The sequence below is a fragment of the Brachycentrus maculatus genome, unplaced genomic scaffold, assembly GCF_059751285.1.
Source record: "Brachycentrus maculatus isolate JH-2025_06_01 unplaced genomic scaffold, ASM5975128v1 h1tg000454l, whole genome shotgun sequence".
In the NCBI taxonomy this organism is placed as follows: domain Eukaryota; kingdom Metazoa; phylum Arthropoda; class Insecta; order Trichoptera; family Brachycentridae; genus Brachycentrus; species Brachycentrus maculatus.
The window spans coordinates 1068659-1089161 of NW_028281201.1; the positions used below are offsets into that span (position 1 = coordinate 1068659).

Below are 20503 nucleotides of genomic sequence, written 5' to 3' on the forward strand. Positions count from 1 at the left end.
AATTTTTGGCCTACTTTACCAGTAGTATAAGCAATACGTAAATGTTACGCAATGAATGTATTTCATTTTAAATATGAATTTCCTTGGCTCAACGTTTAAAACGGATAAATCCAATTAGATTATTTTGATATTTTTATTTATTATTTATACCATGCAGAAATACTTTTTAAACTATTGCAGAATAATCGTACATTGGCCGACATGTTGTTAAGAGGCAATATCTTATTACCAACCGAAAATATACTTGTGATACTGCTCAAAATTACAGCTTTATATATTTATATCTTCCTGATATGTAGTAGCACTCGTAGATGTAGTAGTACAATAATGTTGTAGTTTCGAGGATAGAGAGTAATGTTTCATGAATTTCATGATACTGTATATGTGAGTTCAATGAAACCATAAATGTACAACATTTTGAGTGTGTCCAAATACTTGTTCTCAAAATCTGGATTATCTCCAATTACAGGAGTTATTTTCATATTATTTTTTTTGACATCTCATCAAAGATGAAGAAGAATATGGAAGTCTGGGCATTTACGGGGCTGACAATATAAGAGTTTCTGCTTAATAAAAAGCTTCTTTACATCTCACCAATAGATGTCTCTAGTGAAGTTCTAGTGATTCAAGAACAAGGTTTCTAAATTGGTTCATATATATATAGAACTTCCAAGAATTTGAGTAGTGTGGTTGTCAATAATGGGTAGAATTGGTGAATGTTACACGTGTGTAAAGTGATCACTTAAACCAGCCTATGACGGTCGTCAGCCCCGTAAATGCCCAGACTTCCATATTCTTCTTCATCTTTGATGAGATGTCAAAAAATAATATGAAAATATACTTGCGATACTGCTCAAAATTCCAGCTTTACATATTTATATCTTCCTGATATGTAGTAGTACTCGTAGATGTAGTAGTACAATAATGTTGTAGTTTCGAGGATAGAGAGCAATGTTTCATGAATTTCATGATACTGTATATGTGAGTTCAATGAAACCATACATATTTTATTTATTGTTTCGGCATTAACTTCGTGGTAAGACATGTTAAAATGATAAGTCTATAATAAAACTCAAGTGGTAAAAAACGAAGTGTTTTCTTTAATCATTTCAACCATATATGGTTGGATTTAGAGATATTTTATTTAGCAGAGTAGCAGATGTAAATACCCAGTCTTAGGTATTCTTCTTCATCTACGCTGAGATATAAAAAACGTTATGATAAGAAATAGATGTTTAAAAAGTATTTCATATTCGTATTGTAAGTAGTTCGTGCAATTTTTTATACGAATGGATTTGGCACGTTAACACGTTAAGCTGACCATTGGTGTCCTTGTAAGGTACCAACAGACACAACTGCTTAGTAACGCTTAAAACCGAGCGGTACTATCAATTCGATTAACATAAATAAATAATTTACTTTAACGATGTACTCAATTTGGCAAATCCCAGCCATTTTTAAGTATCGTATCTGAATATTTATCAATAATGCGTGTGTACACATCTGCCCCACAAAGTGTCTTTTTAAAAGATAAATGTACCCGGCCACGTGTTGCTGTGGCACAATCTGGTCTAATGGTAAAGAAAGAAAATACAAATAACGTATTTCTAATCTGTTTAATTTCACAATGCTTGCGAAGCAACGAATATATTTAAAATTTGTGAAACAGCAACTCAATTGAAAATATTTAATGTGGCAGCAGCTGTCAAGAAGCACGTTTTCCGCGTTACATGAAGACAGGGTAATCAGTCCAGCGTTTCAGTCAACAGTCCAGGGAAATATACTCGTACATAAAAATCAATGTTTGTTTGTTTATATTTTATACTTCGGAAAAATAAGTGCTTGCGATAAATAATTTCGATGTAATTTCATTAATTGATTCGGCAATTACTTTGGGGTATTATTTTTATATTTTTAATTAAAATTTTACTTAGTAAATACCACTATTTCTAAAATCTATTGTGACACGAGTTTCGATGCATTCCGCGTCATTTTTAAACACAGTTTGCGGTATTCAATTCGCAATCGATCGAAATATGTGTCACAATACATTTTAAGAAATAGCGGTATTTACTAAGTAAAATTTAAATTAAAAATTGCGATTTAATTTCACTCACATTGAACGGAAATGTAATAATGTAAGGTAAAAATAATGATCTAAATATATATATTTTTTTAAAAGGAATAACCCGCAAAGCCTCTATTTTAGAGGATTGTGTGCAGGTAGGATAGTAAGAATAGAGATGGTAAGTGTGAAAAGTACATCACAATCACTCCAATTGAAAATAAATGTATGAAAATGAATATAAAATACTAAATTAAAAACGTACAAAAATGAAAATATTCGTTTTTTTATAATCTTTAATCTCCCAAAGTTGTTAGTACGGTAAAAATAATGATCTAAATATATATATTTTTTTAAAGCAATAACCAGCAAAGCCTCTATTTTAGAGGATTGTGTGCAGGTAGGATAGTAAGAATAGAGATGGTAAGTGTGAAAAGTACATCACAATCACTCCAATTGAAAATAAATGTATGAAAATGAATATAAAATACTAAATTAAAAACGTACAAAAATGAAAATATTCGTTTTTTTATAATCTTTAATCTCCCAAAGTTGTTAGTACGGTAAAAATAATGATCTAAATATATATATTTTTTTAAAGCAATAACCAGCAAAGCCTCTATTTTAGAGGATTGTGTGCAGGTAGGATAGTAAGAATAGAGATGGTAAGTGTGAAAAGTACATCACAATCACTCCAATTGAAAATAAATGTATGAAAATGAATATAAAATACTAAATTAAAAACGTACAAAAATGAAAATATTCGTTTTTTTATAATCTTTAATCTCCCAAAGTTGTTAAACGATTTTTTAAAAATATTTTATCAAATGAATCCGTTAGCAATCCGGAAGTTTAGACAACTTAAACTATTGTTTATAATTTAGTAGGAGCGATTACCAAATTTTAAATTCAATGCCAACACTGTCAGTATAAGAATTACGTCACTAAAGGTCACACCATTAATAAAATTTACGGTCTATTTTAAATATTTACGAATACACTTTTAATTCGTTATTTGTTTTCTTCTTTAAAAAAAATAGTGACTTGCAAATAATTCATTAAACCATATCCGCTCCCTAGGTGGAGTCCATAAACTGTCTCCAGGCTTTTCTGTCGGCTGCCAGCTCCCTTGCATCCTCCCAAGTCAGGGAAGTTCTGACGAGAACTGCCGACGAATTGTCAGCAGTGGTCGTCCTGGTCGGCGCGAACCTGATGCCTTGTAAAAGATACAAGCTTGATTAAAGCTCTCAGGAGGCATGCGGAGTACATGGCCAAGCCAACTGCAAATGATTAGTTGCTTACAAGTAAACTTCTTCTCTGCGTGTCATGTCAGGTCCCCTTGACGTAAACTATCACTTGAGATTAATTAATTGTCCTTGTCTTGGGCAGCTCTAAACAGTGCCTCGACGGTTCTGATCCTCATCCAATCTTATACATTCCGGAACCAAGAGATCTGTCTTCTGCCCACACCTCGTCGACCTTCTATTTTGCCTTTTATGATTAGGTGTACTTAGCTCGTACTTCTCTCTAAGCACATGCCCCACATAGAATACCTTCCGGACTTTGATATCAGTCAGCAAACTGCCTTTCTACTCTTGCTCTCTGAAGCACATTCAACAAGTCATCACGTTGCTGACTGTATCGGTCTATGGAATGGGCAGCATCTTATCATCATACGGTCCTGATCCCCGTCCTGTCTCATATATTCCGGAACCAGGAGATCCGTCTTCTGCCCACACCTCGTCGGCCTTCTATTTTGCCTTTTATGATTAGGCACAATAACTTCCTATCCTAATAACCTTCAGCACGTTGATATCAGCCATCAATTGTCTTTCTACTCTTGCTCTTTGAAGCACATGTTAGAGGCCCATGTAATGCGTATCATTCTACAATGTAACCACATTTCGAACGCTTCTATGTTGTCATTTAAACGATCTCCATAAATTTCGTATTCATACGCAAATTTGTATTCAAATACACACCTTGGATGATTGGCTAGCTTTTGAGTGGCCTTGTATGGAAACAATGGACATTTTTTTCAATTGCTTCTAGATAATAGAAGAGCAAAACGTGAAGCGCTACACGTCTCAACTGTTAGTGCGTTTTCGCACAACAGTTGAGAATCATACGCCGTAACACGTGAGGTCTACTTTCTCCGTTCATATCCACTATCATGTCGGTCTCAAATATTTTCGTACTAAAATTAAAAATAATCTAGGTCACTGGTCAGACGATACAAAATACGTATAAGCGTAAATATATATATATATATATATATATATATATATATATATATATATATATATATATATATATATATATATATATATATATATATATATATATATATATATATATATATATATATATATATATATATATATATATATATATATATATATATATATATATATATATATATATATATATATATATATATATATATATATATATATATATATATATATATATATATATATATATATATATATATATATATATATATATATATGTATATATATATATATATATATATATATATATATATATATATATATATATATATATATATATATATATATATATAATATTCCCTTTTTTTCATAATCATATAAGGTATTTTGACTCGACTCAGTATCCAGAATAAAATATCGGTTAAATGTTAATTTAGAATATAGTTTAACAAAATCAGACTTAAAAAACGATATATGTATATGGACTGTGTATTCATATGACCATGTAACAATTTTAAGCAACACATTATTTTTGTCTTTTAAATGATACATTTTGTATCACACATCTTATTGGTAGCAAAAATATTGAACCTAAAATGCAATTTGCCAACTGAAAGCACAACAACAACAAAAACTATACCTTACCATTGTATCAGTCTATTTACAAAGATTATTTCTTATTATTTCTTTAGTTAGCTTACATTACATTCAATACAAAATATCATTTACACTAAATTTACATCATATATATATTTACATCTTCTTACAGTAAAACAAAACATTGATTTTTGAATTCTTTCAGACTCTTTTCATTCTTGATTATTTTTTTTTTTTTAATTAAACACTTGAATATACCACTTACATGAGTTTTATTTATATTATACGACTAGTTTCGAAATCTTACAGATGTTTTTATCTTCTGGTACAAATTAAAACATTTCATTCTTCATACATTCAGGCATCTCATCATACATATATTAACTTCTGTTAATGTTATGTTACACAGGTTACAAAACGATTTCTTAAAATTAAATTAAATACGCATTAACCTAGCCAAGAATCGAACATAGGACTCGGTAAAAACGTGGTAGCCGTACATGTCGGAAATGAATTTATTGTATTACGGTAATGACAATTGCTCCTCGCACATTCTCGCCGTGCTTTCTCGATATCACACAGAGAAAGTTGCATGTATTACTTTCTGCACTGAATTCTCGAATTGACCACCTGACTACCGTGTAATAATTACACTACACGGCCGAACTAAAGAACGAGCAATAAAAAATACATCCCACAACTATTCGTTTTAATAACGTTACCGGCTGATTGCTTCACAATTTTTTTGACAGATTGTGCTAGCAATCTACATGTGGCTCAAATCGCACATACATAGAAACGTACATACGTACAAGCACAAACACACATATATTTATTTATAAATATATAAATATATACATATTTATATATATATAAATATATATATATATATATATATATATATATATATATATATATATATATATATATATATATATATATATATATATATATATATATATATATATATATATATATATATATATATATATATATATATATATATATATATATATATTGTCCGCCTCCGTAGTGTAATGGTCAGCATGCTCGCCTACCGTTCTGGAGGTCAGAACGGCAAGTGATTTTTTCACTCTAATATTTATTCAATATTACACTGGACTGGTACCTGAAATGGAGGGCTGATCACCTTTCCTTCATGTGTAATCGATCGAGATAACACTGCGTTTATGAAGCAATGCCCTATGCACCATTTGGGTTCTGTAAGGGATTTATTATATATATATATATATATATATATATATATATATATATATATATATATATATATATATATATATATATATATATATATATACATATAATATCCAAATGTACACAAAGATAATTTCAAACTATCAAGAACAAAAACTTTTGTTTTTGATACTTTTGACATTTGCAAAGACTTGAATTATATTGGTTCATCTGATTAATATCGGCTAGGAATAGAAAAAAGGTAAATACTAGCAACATTAAATAATTCAATAAAAGACAATGTTAAACTTGCGTTTTTTAAACAAATAAAAGCGTACTAAGAGTACAGGAAGTATATATATAATAATTTATATTTTTCTATCTAGCACATGCACCTACGATAGTAAAAAATTGGTGCTTAATTTCGCGTCAACTAACTCAATATCGAATTGATACGAGTGTGCGAATGTTTAAAGAGAACGTAAATCAAATAAACATTTGGATAAAAGATTAAACTTTTTATTGACTTTTTTTATACCTAATGAACATTGATAGTTTATTTAAATCAAGTTTTTGACTGCATATTTTATAAGCACTCTATAATAAGGTTGTGGATTCAAACAAATTAAAACGAAATAAAAGAAAATACAATTGAATGAAGCGGAAATAAGTGCCGGAGGAAATGAAGTGTAAATGAATTAATTGATTATAAAAAAGGTATAAACTAGAAAATAATACTGTCGAATATTTTTAATCGAAATATTCGACAGTGGACAACAGCAAATTTGAAATTGTTTCATCAAGTATGTTATATTGCATTAAATATATTAATTTATATGAAAATATTAAATTTCATATTTTACTAAACAACAAAAATCCAGTTACTTCTCCGTGAAATAAAATCCAAGTCATTAAAATGTTCGGTATAAATGAGAAAAATTAATTAAAGTAACGGTCTTCAAAGTCACGCTGGAGAGAAGCTTGCTGAGTTCCTCGTCTTGTGGATATTAGAAAATATCCACAATTCGATGCGCATGGTATGAAAACATACTTGCGATGCATTTAAACATTATGTTATACTAGATTTTTTATGCCTTCACTGTTTTCTTTTCTCTTCACATATTTTTCCATCACAGTCAGTCATCATTGCTCAAATTTTAAATGCATCATTATGGCTGTAATTTTAATGGATTTATCTACGTAAATAAGACAAATATTTTTAAATCAATCATTGGTCTCATACTTTTATTACTTACGACTTCGTCATTTTGGAAACGACTGTCAGTTGTTTTAGCCAATAATTTATTCGGTTATTTAGAATTTTTTATCAAATAATTTATTCGGTCATTTTGCAAATTAATAGCCATTAACTTATTTGGTTGCTCTGCGAATTATGAGCCAATAATTTATTATGTTGCAAATTATAAACTTATAATTTATTAGCCAATTATTAATCGGTAGTTTTTCGCATTAGTACCAATAATTTATTCGGTTATTTTGCAAAGTTTTAGCCATAATTTGTTGGATTATTTTGCAAATTACAAGCCAATAATTTATTAAGTTGTTTTGCAAATTCTAAGCCAATAATAATTTAGGTGACTTTACAGACACGGCGAACCATGGAGGCAGTTCAGAACCAAGGTCCAGAAACCGGTCCTACAGATACAAACAGTAAGGAAGTACATAGAGCCCATTGAACAGGTGACCAACGACTTTATACAGAGAATGCAGGACATGAAGGACAGTAAGGACGAGATGCCAGCTGACTTCGACAACGAGATACACAAGTGGTCTTTGGAATGTAAGCTAATTTACTTTATTATGTGCTAGCTGTACTCGGCTATGCTATGCTGTGGCTCAGTTTGTTAAAATAAAAAAGAAAGAAAATAAATTGCTAATATGTATAATTTTTTAATATGTATAATCTCACAATTCTTTTGAAGCGATGAAAATTTTAAAAATCTTTGAAACAACAATGCAATCGAAAACATTTTAAATGATAACATAAGCTATCTTCAGTGTGAATCTTCTTTTACGTGTGCTACCGTTTCGTTCAACAGATGGCGCTGCATTGCAGTAAAAAAAAACTGTTTAAAAAAAGTCTTACCATTTGTTTAATTTTTGTTTATATAAATTCGTATTTGAATGCAACATTGTATCAAAAATTCAAAACAAATGTTTAAGAACTTGAGGAGAACAATGTTGCCACTTTACCATAGGGGTAAGCAGTGAGGATAAAACGCCACACCATTCTATCTTTGCAAATATTCTTCGCCTCATCCATATTCATGAATCTCCTCATGCATACCCGCTAATCATTTTGACTGCTGACTTGTCCACATTCAAGTATTTTAAACATGTGTGTATTTAAAAAATATTTGCCAAGACAGAATAGTGTGGCATTCTATCCTCTGTGTTGTAAGCCCTGTAAATACCCAGATTTCCATATTCTTCTTCATCTACGTTGAGAAATAATTTGTTTAATGTTACCATTTTTTCAGGCATTGGTCGTGTTGCATTAGATGTGAGGCTTGGCTGCCTGGACCCTCAGCTCCCCGCAGATTCCGAACCCCAGAAGATAATCAATGCAGCCAAGTTCGCCCTCAGGAATGTAGCCACCCTTGAACTTAAAGCACCCTTCTGGCGGTACTTTCCCACCCCCCTATGGTCTCGATACGTCAACAACATGAACTTCTTCATAGAGTAAGTGAATATTCATTCATCTTAACCTTTTAGGAATTATTTATTATATTAAATACCAGTCTGATGATGTCGGTAACGACGAAACCCGGTCGCTGGTCAAATAAAAATAAAAAGTGGATAAGCTAAAAATATTGGTTTTAATCTAATAATATATTAAAAGTGCAATTCCATCACGAAGTATCAGTGGATAATATAAATCTATTATTAAATATTTTTAAGTTATTTTTCACTCTAATATTTATTCAATATTACCCTGAAGCGGAGGGCTGATAACCTTTTCTTCGTGTGTTAACGATCAAGATAACACTGTGTTTATATAATGCAGTGCCCTATGCACCATTGGGGTGTGAATAAGGGTTTGAATTGAACAGAATTTTTATTTTACTTGAAAAATACCATTATTTTTTTAAAAATCTATCATGACAGGTATTTCAATGCATTCCGCATCATTTTCAAATACCGTATGTGAAGCTAAGTCTTAACATTAGCGTTGTGTCCATGGGACGTTGAAGGATGAAGCGGATCTATTTGCAATTTTTTTATCAGTGGGAACATAGACATTAGCGGGGAGGCTTTAGTAATTATCATATTGTTCATTTTGGGTTTATTATTATTTATATTTTTATGAATTTCTTTTGTTTCAAAATGTTGCAGATTTTAAGAAATAGTGGTATTTAACAAGTTAACCTTAAATTAGAAATAAATAGATATTACCACAAGGTAACTGCCGATTCAATGAATGAAATTAATCAAATAAGCATACTTTCTAAATACAATCAAGAAAAGCGGTTCCATTTTTTTAATGCATTTTTAAATAGACAATAGTTACTGACGCCCTCTTAGTTTTTGATTTTTTAACATGTTAGATAATAGAAGAACAGGTAGACCTAATAAAAGCATAACCTTTCCTTAATTTTCAGAATTTGTTCAAAATACATCGATATGGCGCTGGATAAACTCAAGACCAAAGAAGTATCCTCAGATTTAGACCTGTCACTCCTCGAGAGAGTCCTCATAAGCGAAAAGGATCCCAAGATAGCTACAGTGATGGCTCTGGACCTAATTCTCGTGGGAATTGATACAGTAAGGATTTTTTTTCTTCTTTTTTTTTTAAATTCTTTTTCTTTTTTTTTTTTAAACATTTGACCTGATGATGGAATGATTATTCCGAAACCCGTAGTCACGAAGTAGTGTTTATTAAAGTGGTATTACACAATGTGAACGATGAATGATAAGGAGAGTGGAAGTTTTTGGTAAGGGAAGGGTAATTAACTATAAGTATTTCAATGTTTTAGAATTTAGTACATAAACCCTGATGATGACAAGGTTCTTGTCGAAACCGGTTGGATAAAGTGTACCAATAAAAAGTGGTTAAAACAAAGTTGTTTATTTTATAAAGATAAGGAGAATGTTAAATTTTAATGTATATTTTTTTTAAACATGGATCCTTCCATGAATCGCTATGTGCATTTAAGCTTCTGTACGCTTATTTTTCAATGAATACATTAAAACTGCATATTTATAATTACAATAAGAGTATGTTTTGTATATCGGATCAAACGTCATTTCCAGATTTCTATGGCCGTGTGTTCCGTTCTCTACCAATTGGCCACAAGGCCTGAGGAACAAGAGAAGATCTACGAAGAGTTGCTAACCGTCCTTCCAGATCCCGACACACCGATAACATCCTCGCATCTGGACCAACTTTTATACACGAAGGCTTTCATCAAAGAAGTTTTCAGGTATTCTTTAAACCCTCTTGATCGTTATCACATGAAGGAAAGGTGATCAGCCCTCCGCTTCAGGTACACCAGTTCAGGGTAATATTGAATAAATATTAGAGTGAAAAAATCACTTATATTTATTTAACCCCCCTCGGGAATCGAACCCGGGACCTCCAGTAAGGTAGCCGAGCGTGCTGACCATTACACTACGGAGGCGAACAAAAGTATACAGGTTTTTTTAAATAATTAATTTAACAAGGTATATTTCAGGTATACAAAAGTTTTTTTTAAAATTTCAAATCATTAAGATAACGCCTCTTAGGTTCATATGGATTATTCAATTTCATATGCATTCATATGCATTATTTAAAATACATTGAAGAAATTAAAATAAGAACATGTCGTAAAAAGTTAAAGGTTATATTTAATTTTTGGAAGATAAGTAAAGCTTGTCAAGGGTTTTTATATAGTTTCAAGGTAGGTTTGGGAAATTAAATCGTGAAATGGTTTTACAGATCAGGTTAGATGAGTCTAAAGGTGGATTTAGATATGGTTTCTATAAGCTCTGGAGATAAAAACAATAATAAGATATCGCTCACTCCTTTCAACAACGTCATATATCAAAAGTTGTCAATTTTCAGTTGTGCATGTTTTCGGAATGTCCAGAAAATGTACTATATCCTAGCAAAAACAACATATTTCAACTAAATATTTACCCGCTACACTTTAAAAACGATCTCCTGAAAAATCTTTTTTTATATATGACTTTGTTGAAAGGAGTAAGCGATATGTTAAAAGTATAAATGTCTAGCAAATGAATTAAATTAAATATTTTTTGTAACCATATGAAATCAAATAAACTAAAAAAAAAACTGCTTGCCCATTTGTGGGTTGGGTGGTTTCTACATAACTTGGCCCATATCGTAATTGAATCATTTAGAGATTCGCGGAAATCGAGACGAGAATACCCATTACGTGCTCTCGTATATGCCACGCGCTTGTCAAGTATTTTGCTAATTAAATTTACTTTCCAGTTTACTTGAAACGCCATTATCCTCTATCCGTGATCCATTAATTTTATTTGCTTAAACCTGTTAATACTCATAAGTGCTAGTAAACTTGACATTGAAAATATATTTAAAGAAATTTAACACAAATATGATAATTTGTCGTGCACGTGAGATACAAGTATACGTAGTAGATCGGCTGTCCAAATTTAAAACACAGTGAGGGACAATTTTTTGTAGTAGGTTTTTTTTTTGCATTTTTGAACTAAGTAGAATCTACTTAGTCCACAAATGCAAAAAAAACCTGCTACAAAAAAATGACCCTTACTGTGTTTTAAATTTGGATAGCCGAGATGGTGAATGTCAAAAGCTGTTTTAATTTTTTTATATGTTAAAAACCGTTTTTATTTGTTAATAAATTTGAGCGTTACATAAAAGATTTATATAAATATGTATATTTATGTAAATATATATATATATATATATATATATAAATATATGTATGTATGTATATATATATATATATATATATATATATATATATATAAATATATTTATATATATATATATATATATATATATATATATATATATATATATATATATATATATATATATATATATATATATATACATATATATATATATATATATATATAAATATATATGTATATATATATATATATATATATATATATATATATATATATATATATATATATATATATATATATATATATATATATATATATATATATATATATATATATATATATATATATATATATATATATATTTATATATATATATATACACGACATGAATCAAATACGACATGGCCGAATGATGCGATCTGTTCAGATCTATCCACTTCCATTATCCATTTATAAATAGCTCTTTTATTATAAGTTTATTTTTTTAATAACTTTATGAATAATGGAAGCAGGTTGTACAACTTTATTGTATAATAATTAAAGGTTTTCAAACCAAACTTATACATATACATATTTCATAGCAACATTAAAATATCTGACCCAGACTTTAGAATGCATTATATTTCTTATCTAATAGCCTATATTTGTTAAATGGAGTCCGAATGTAATCTCTTGTTTTAAGAGTATCATGTTGTCTTTTTTAGGGTTTATTCTACTGTTATTGGTAACGGAAGAACTCTACAGGAAGACATGGTCGTCTGTGGTTACAAAATTCCCAAAGACGTAAGTTACACACCAAAAATATTGGTAATACTTATAATTACATTTAAGTTTTGTACTTACATTTTTTGGTGAAACTGCATTTTATATAATGAAATAACGACTACTTATGTAATTTTTTCAACATTAATTTTATTTGACAGTACAATATAGTTGTAATATTTTAGTTAATACAATATAGCGTTTACTTTACTTATAACCCTTATCCGCAGCCAATGGTGCATAGGGCACTGCATCGAATTGACGCAGTGTTATCTTGATCATTACTTACATGAAGGCAAGGTGATCACTCTTGCGCTTCAGGAACCAGTCCAGGGTAATATTAAATAAATATCACAGTGCAAAATCACTAATATTTATTTTCATCCCACTGAGAATTGAACCCGGGACCTCCAGCACGGTAGCTAAACGCACTAACCATTACACCAAGGTGGACAACGTCAAGATCAACCTATCGGCTAAGATCTATAGGGTTTACAATATAGTTAATACAATATAGGTTTTTTTTTCACATAAAACGTTTGTCTTTATTTTTTTTAGACAAGAATGGTGTTTCCAACCTTGGTGACTGGCAACATGGAGGAATGGGTGACGGACAGTGCGAGCTTCAAGCCAAGCCGATGGCTGAGAGGAGCCGAGGGCACCATACATCCCTATGCGTCCATGCCATACGGTCATGGGGCGAGGATGTGTCTGGGCAGACGATTCGCAGACATGGAGATACAAATTCTCCTTTCAAAGGTAACCATTACACAGAAGATAGATTTTCATTAAAATATCGATCAATCGACTCGACCAATTATATAATATAAATAATAATGTTAATTGCAAAAAACAACGGGTATATTAACGCGATAATAGAGATATTATACCCTTGATACTACTACTACTACTACTACTACCATCACGCCGTTTCCCCGCAGGGTAGGGATAGAGGATGGAACGCCACACTTTTCTGTCCTGACATACACTCCTCGCCTCCTTCACACCATACATCTAGTCATAAATGTATGGATGTGAACGGACAGATACAGACTTTTGACACCGCCAGATGTTAGGTTCTTATTGATCTGATCGTGCCAAGTCTTAATAACCCGTTGATAATTTATAATAAAGATATAATGTATATAAAAATAACTAAAAAACACCTATACTCGCTTCTGCAAATGATTCAATCAAAAATAAAATCTTGGCGAAAAATTTTATACACAGATTCAATAACTGATAATATCTTGAAAATCTTACACTCCCACTTCTTACCTGCGTATTAAATAATTGCGATAAAAAATATGGGCCTGTTAGTAAAAAATAGACTTGGAATTGTAGTAGAATTCAGAATGTAATACCTAAAATAATTTAAAAAAATATTATTACAAACTTTATAATATATTGTCCGCCTCCGTAGTGTAATGGTCAGCACGCTCGGCTACCGTTCTGGAGGTCCCGGGTTCGATTCCCAGAGGGGGTCAAATAAATATAAGTGATTTTTTCACTGTAATATTTATTCAATATTACCCTGGACTGGTACCTGAAGCGGAGGGCTGATGACCTTTCCTTCATGTGTAAACGATCAAGATAACTCTGCGTTTATATGACGCAAGTGCCCTATGCACCATTGGTGTGGGGATAAGGGTTTTATTATTATTATTATAAAATAAAACAACTATGTTTCAACCACTTTTTATTGGTACAGTTTATCCAACCGGTTTCGACAAGAACCTTGTCATCATCAGGGTTTATGTACTAAATTCTAAAACATTGAGATACTCATAGTTAATTACACTTCCCATACGTATATTTCACAGTAAATTTTTATTATTGCAAATAAACTTGACTTAAATGGGTGCATTCGTTAATATAAATGTGTTTTTTTTTGTTTCAGCTAATCCGGTCTTATAAATTGGACTTCAACCACAAACCTTTGGATTATGCTGTTACCTTCATGTACGCGCCGGAAGGAGAATTGAAATTCAAAATGACCAAACGATAAGAAAAAATAAATAAAAAATAAAAAAATAAAAACAATTCAAGGGTGGGGATCTGCTTTAACTACTGAACCAGTGTGTTTCCTTCCAATATTATTGTGTTTATTAAATTGTGCAAAAGATTGATTGGACGATTTTTTTCCATGTGAATAATCAAAAAATAAATATAACTTTTAACTTTAAAAGAAACTTTGAACATTTTCACACCAAAAAATGTAAATATGGAAATTATTTTTATTATATTGTCTTTTTGTGAATAGTTTTAAAAGTAAGTTAAGACCTTAATAACATTTATTATTTTGTATGACTTGATATAAATAAAGATTTTTATCGGATATTTTGTTTAATATAAAGGGCATTAACTATTTATGCAACAATGGCAGCGTCAACTTTTTAACAAAACAGCAAAATAAATAATAATAAAAATTGTTAATGGCGGGAAGCGTGCTTCTTGTCACTTAGTATTGTACTTTCAATGTTTTCAATTGCGTTCATGTTTCATAGACTTTTAATTATATAATTGCTTCAAATTCATTCAAACCCTAATCCGCACCCTATGGTGCATAGGGCACTGCATCATATAAACGCAGTGTTATCTTGATCATTAACACATGAAGGAAAGGTGATCAGCCCTGCGCTTCAGGTACCAGTCCAGGGTTATATTGAATAAGTATTACAGTAAAAAATTACTAATATTTATTTAACCCCTCCCTGGGAATCGAACCCGGGACCTCCAGTATGGTAACCGAGCGTGCTGACCATTACACTACGGAGGCGGATAAAAATTTCAATTTCATGAATATACGAGTATGTATATATATATATACACTCGTATATATATGCCACTCTTAACGCAAAAAAAATAACTCTATTCCAAAAATGGGATCTAAATCGTCAACATTGCTTCAAAAGCGTTGTGAAATGACACATATTAGAGAAATGTGCTTTCATTTTTTAAATCTATTTTACCAGACTGAGCCACAGCGACGCGTGGCTAGGAGAGCTAGTAATAAATAAAAACAAAACAAATCACCAAAAAGCGTTTTAAATATTATTTATTCAAATAGTAATGTTATTATAAATAATGATATATGCTTTCACCATTTCTTCAATTGGCTATATTCTTTGATTTTTTATTGGAACGACTATCGCCACGTCATCAGCGATCTATAAGCTTGAATTTAAGTGGACCATTTGGCACATAATTTGGTTGAACATGGTATTCCAATTTTTCGTAATGATATTCAATCTTGTAGGCCTGGATCATCTGAAAAAAATAATGATAAATCGAACATTAGATTAAAGCCAACTAAATATTCGACTTCCTCCTTCGACACATACAGTGTATAGCGTTATTTTTATTTTATTTTATTTTACTTATTTTTGGTTCACAAACAATGAAAAACATATTACAATAAATGAAATAAAGTGCAATACAAATTGTTTGAATGTTTTTCATCAATTAGATAAAAACACAACAAGCTTACAGAAACAATAAAGGTGCTGGTTAAATACATATACTTATAAGGAATAGAAATTTGGTTGTAAAAAAAGGTAATCACAATTAAAAGTAATGAAATAAAAAAATTAAAATTAAAATTAGAAGTAAAAATTAAAAGTTAAATTCATCTATGCTACATAAGGTACAAAATTCAAGACTCCACCAGATTGGTGAAATCAATTTGAAATTGATTTCACCAATCTGGTAATAGACCTCTTGTATTTCTCCGTGCCATCATTAAAAATGTCGATGGTGACATTATCAGTATTTTCTAAATTATTATACAACCTTAGCATCCTAGAAATGGAGTTATAAATTGATAACCTTATTCTTACGGATAGGAGATATCATGATGGCTTAGAAAAAGAAAAATTCTAGATTCGTGAATGGTTAACGATGTAATTTACTTGAAATTTCCAAAAATGTCGAATTACTAGAAATCTAAGAGATAAGTTTTATTATAACAAAAAGAAAAGCTTTCTACATGCGAAACAACAAATTAAATATTCGAAACTTCTCGCATTCAGACGTGGAACAAGTAAAAATAGATTATATAAAAATTCATGGTTAAAATGATATATTTCACTTATTTAAACATTTTATCATCCCACGGTCAATTGATTTTACGAATGTTTTTTTCGGAAAATTATTTAAACTAGCACAAAACAATATCGTTCACTCCTTTCAACAACGCCACACATAAAAAAAACTTGATTTTTCAGGAGATCGTTTTCAAAGTTTAAAAATATAATGTAATGTATTAAAAATAAATATCAAGCCACTTATTGAACTTTTTACTGTGCAACAGATCTTTTTAGGTAAAACCTGGAGGTTTTTTCTCCATTTGAAAAATATTTAGTATATTTTAAAAAATAATTAAATAACACCTTTTCCTAAAAATGCAAAAACAACACTTTCTGCCCTGTAGCGGGTAAATATTAAGTTAAAAATATGCCGCTTTTGCTGGGATATAGTACATTTTCTGGGCGTTCCGAAAACATGCACAACTGAAAATTGACGACTTTTTTATACATGATGTTGTTGAAAGGAGTGAGCGATATGTTATCTCCTAAAGCGATTAAATTAATAAAAATATCTATTCACCTTACAAATTACCATCTGGAGTTCGATATCAACGAACCGTTTTCCAAGACACATTCGTTTCCCATAGCCAAAAGGCAGAGAGGCGAATGGGTGGTGCTGTTGTCCATCTTTCTTGTGATCTCCTTCCTCGCCCTGCGCTCCTGGTATCGGACTATAAGGACACGCGGCCTTCATGTATCGCTCTGGCTGGAATTTGGCGCTATCCTTGAAGTACTTGTCAAGGTTGCTGATGACGTAGTGTTGAAAAATAACCTGAGTCTAACAGAAAAAGGACACAACTGTAAAATTTAGATTTTGCTTCACATACGGTGTTTGAAAATGATGCGGAATGCATCAAAACAGGTGTCACAAAAGATTTTAATAAATAGAGATACCTCTTACTAAAGTGACTGCCTAATCAATTAATAAAAGAAAAATATTAATTTTCAAGGTGTCTCAACTAGATATGAAACCTGTATCATTCTTTACTTTTCAAAAAAAAAAAATTCTTCCAGAAAGAAGAAGAAGAAAACATCTTAATCGAATAAAAAACACGCACAAGTTAACAAATACAAAAAACCATTATATCACTCATAAGCATAAACAATAAACATTGAGTGTAAGTCCCTCTCCAAGCACAAGAGCTTAGTCTGTTTATTTAAGAGAACAGCGTAATTAATTTTAAGATTTTTAAAAATAGAAATGTCTAACAAATTAATTAAAGTAAAAAAATCTTACAACTGTATTAAATAAATAAAAACTATATCGTAGTTGTACAGGAGAAAGTGACCAACTACCGAAACGTAAATTGTTCAGGAGGGCCATTTAAGTCACTTTTGCTTGGCAAGAAAATAAATATCAATGCAGTTAGTCATTTTCAACAAGTCAATATATTATAATTCTAGGTTTAAAATCCTTTGGATTTTTTTCAGGGCAATATTAAGCTAGTAAGATATCAAATAGTCAATGATCACATTTTTGTAAAAAATGCACTTGGTCACTTTCTCCTGTATGACTACGATATATACAAGCGATATCGATAAATTTAAGGGTGTCTCAGATTGATATGAAACATTTATCATTCTTCCCTTTTTTATGAAAGAGGATGGAAGTCCGAGCATCCCGGGGCTTGCAACATGGCATCTGGCTGGCTTAAGAGATCACTTTATACACTTGTGTAACGTTCGCCATTCTGCCCATTATTGAACACCTATATTGTTACACCTCTAAAATTGACATCTAATCCGTATGGCGAATAATCCAGTATACAATATATGGTAATAATACTATTAATATTAGAGAAATATTATTTTATATTCAGTTTTGTTCTCAGTTGAATTATTGCCAGCATTTTCCTCTTACGGTTTAGATACAAAAAAGAGAGTTGATAAAAACAAAACAGGATAATAAATCCGCTTATACCACATATTTAAGCATGTTTACATTCATAATTTAAAATTAGGAAGGCTTATTGTCGTCATAGTTTAAAAAAACCGATTATTATTAATATTAACGAAAAACTAGCAAAAATTGATGAGTTTAAATGTAGATTTTATATGGCAAAATGGCAGGTGTTTTTTTTTACATTTATGATTTTATAATGCAATGGCATTAATGCAAGGCATTATATGACAAAATTTTCAAATTTTTATGGATTTTTAATGTATAAGCTAACAGAATTTTTAACTACTTTTAAAACTTATCTTAGATACACATAGGTTTTCTATCTAGTATTTCTAGCCCATTATAATCTACTACTACAGTCGTTACTATGGTAAAATTAGTTTGAACTACAATATTTCTTCGCCGGGGTAGCCGTACCAGGTACGGAAAAATCCACAAAGGCCCATTTTTTATGTCTTTATAATTTCGTTTAACGTTACGCATGAGACTGTGTTGGCTTTGGGTTTTTAATACATGGTTCTAAACATTAAAATTCAATATTCGATAAATTGCAACTTAATTTTCTTTAAACTCAGGTCACATTAACGTAATTGAATTATTTGCTTAAAAAACGTTTTTGTATTGAAAAAATAAGTTTTTCTTCGAACCAAATATATGTATGAATTTTTTTTTTATTGAAATGCAAGGAGTTTTTTTTCAAGATACATATCGCTCACTCCTTTCAAGAACGTCATAAATCAAAAATCATCAATTTTCAGTTGTGAATGTTTTCGGAATGCCCAGAAAATGTACTGTATACCAGCAAAAGAGGCATATTTTCAACTTAATATTTACCCGCTACAGGGCAGAAAGTGTTGTTTTTGCATTTTGAAGAAAAGGTATTGTTTAATTTTGTTTTTTAAATAAACTAGTTATTTTTCAAATGGAGAAAAAACCTTCAGGTTTAACCTAAAAATATCTGTTGCACAGTGAAAAGTTCAAAAAGTGGCTTGATATTTATTTTTAATAAATTTTATTATGTTTTTAAGCTTTAAAAACGTTCTCCGGAAAAATCACGTTTTTTGATTTATGATGTTCTTGAAAGGAGTGAGCGATGTGTCTGTCTATATTCTAAAAAAAACATTGTACATAAAATTCTTTAAAAAAGTACTGATTTGTACTTGAAACTACAACCTTTTAGTCAAAATTTTATCATATTGTGTAAATTCGAGAAATAAACAATAAATTGTTGGATTTTAAAACAAAAGTATTTCAAAGCTATTTTTTGCAACTTACTCCTTTTGGAATCCTATATCCATGTATGACAGTATCCTTAGTTAGCGTCCTTCCGTTACCAATTACAACAGGATACATTCTATAAGGAAGACATTCAATTTTATTTTATTAAAACGGTAAAAAGGGACATTTCAGGACAACTCACATTGAAATACTTTTCACAACATTTTGAGTGTGTCCAAATCTGCGTTTCTCCACTGAACAGTTGACATCTCAACACAGATGAAGAAGAATGGGTATTTACAGGGCTTATGACCTGGCTGGTTAATGATACACACGTGCAATATTTACCATGCATGGGACACAACGCCATGCAAAACTTAATTTCTCAACATCGATGAAGAAGAATATGGAACAACATTTCAAGTGAGTTCAAATACTTGTTCCCAGATCTGGGCTTCTACAGTTAGGAGTAATTTTTACATTTTAACATCTTAACATAGATGAAGAAGAAAATTGAGGTCTCTAACAACATTTTGAGTGAGTCAAAAGATTAATTTCCAAATCTAGGTTTCTT

The 20503-nt window shown here is 30.5% G+C and overlaps 2 protein-coding genes across 2 annotated transcripts in view; one reads left to right on the forward strand and one right to left on the reverse strand.

The window, feature by feature from the left end:
- Positions 1-15054, forward strand: part of LOC148302412 (putative cytochrome P450 301a1, mitochondrial) — a 28469-nt gene extending 13415 nt beyond the window's left edge. The window contains exons 2-8 of the mRNA XM_088271676.1: positions 7698-7891; positions 8592-8793; positions 9714-9876; positions 10366-10535; positions 12663-12741; positions 13279-13479; positions 14621-15054. Coding sequence (XP_088127802.1) covers positions 7698-7891; positions 8592-8793; positions 9714-9876; positions 10366-10535; positions 12663-12741; positions 13279-13479; positions 14621-14728 — 1117 coding nt within the window. The 3' untranslated portion in view covers positions 14729-15054. The remainder of the gene's footprint in view (positions 1-7697; positions 7892-8591; positions 8794-9713; positions 9877-10365; positions 10536-12662; positions 12742-13278; positions 13480-14620) is intronic.
- Positions 15055-15761: 707 nt separating this feature from the next.
- LOC148302413 (uncharacterized) overlaps positions 15762-20503 on the reverse strand; it is a 44649-nt gene continuing 39907 nt past the window's right edge. The window contains exons 22-24 of the mRNA XM_088271675.1: positions 19987-20065; positions 17329-17586; positions 15762-15990 (exon numbers count right to left, since the gene is read on the reverse strand). Of these exons, the coding sequence (XP_088127801.1) occupies positions 15883-15990; positions 17329-17586; positions 19987-20065 (445 nt within the window). The 3' untranslated portion in view covers positions 15762-15882. The remainder of the gene's footprint in view (positions 15991-17328; positions 17587-19986; positions 20066-20503) is intronic.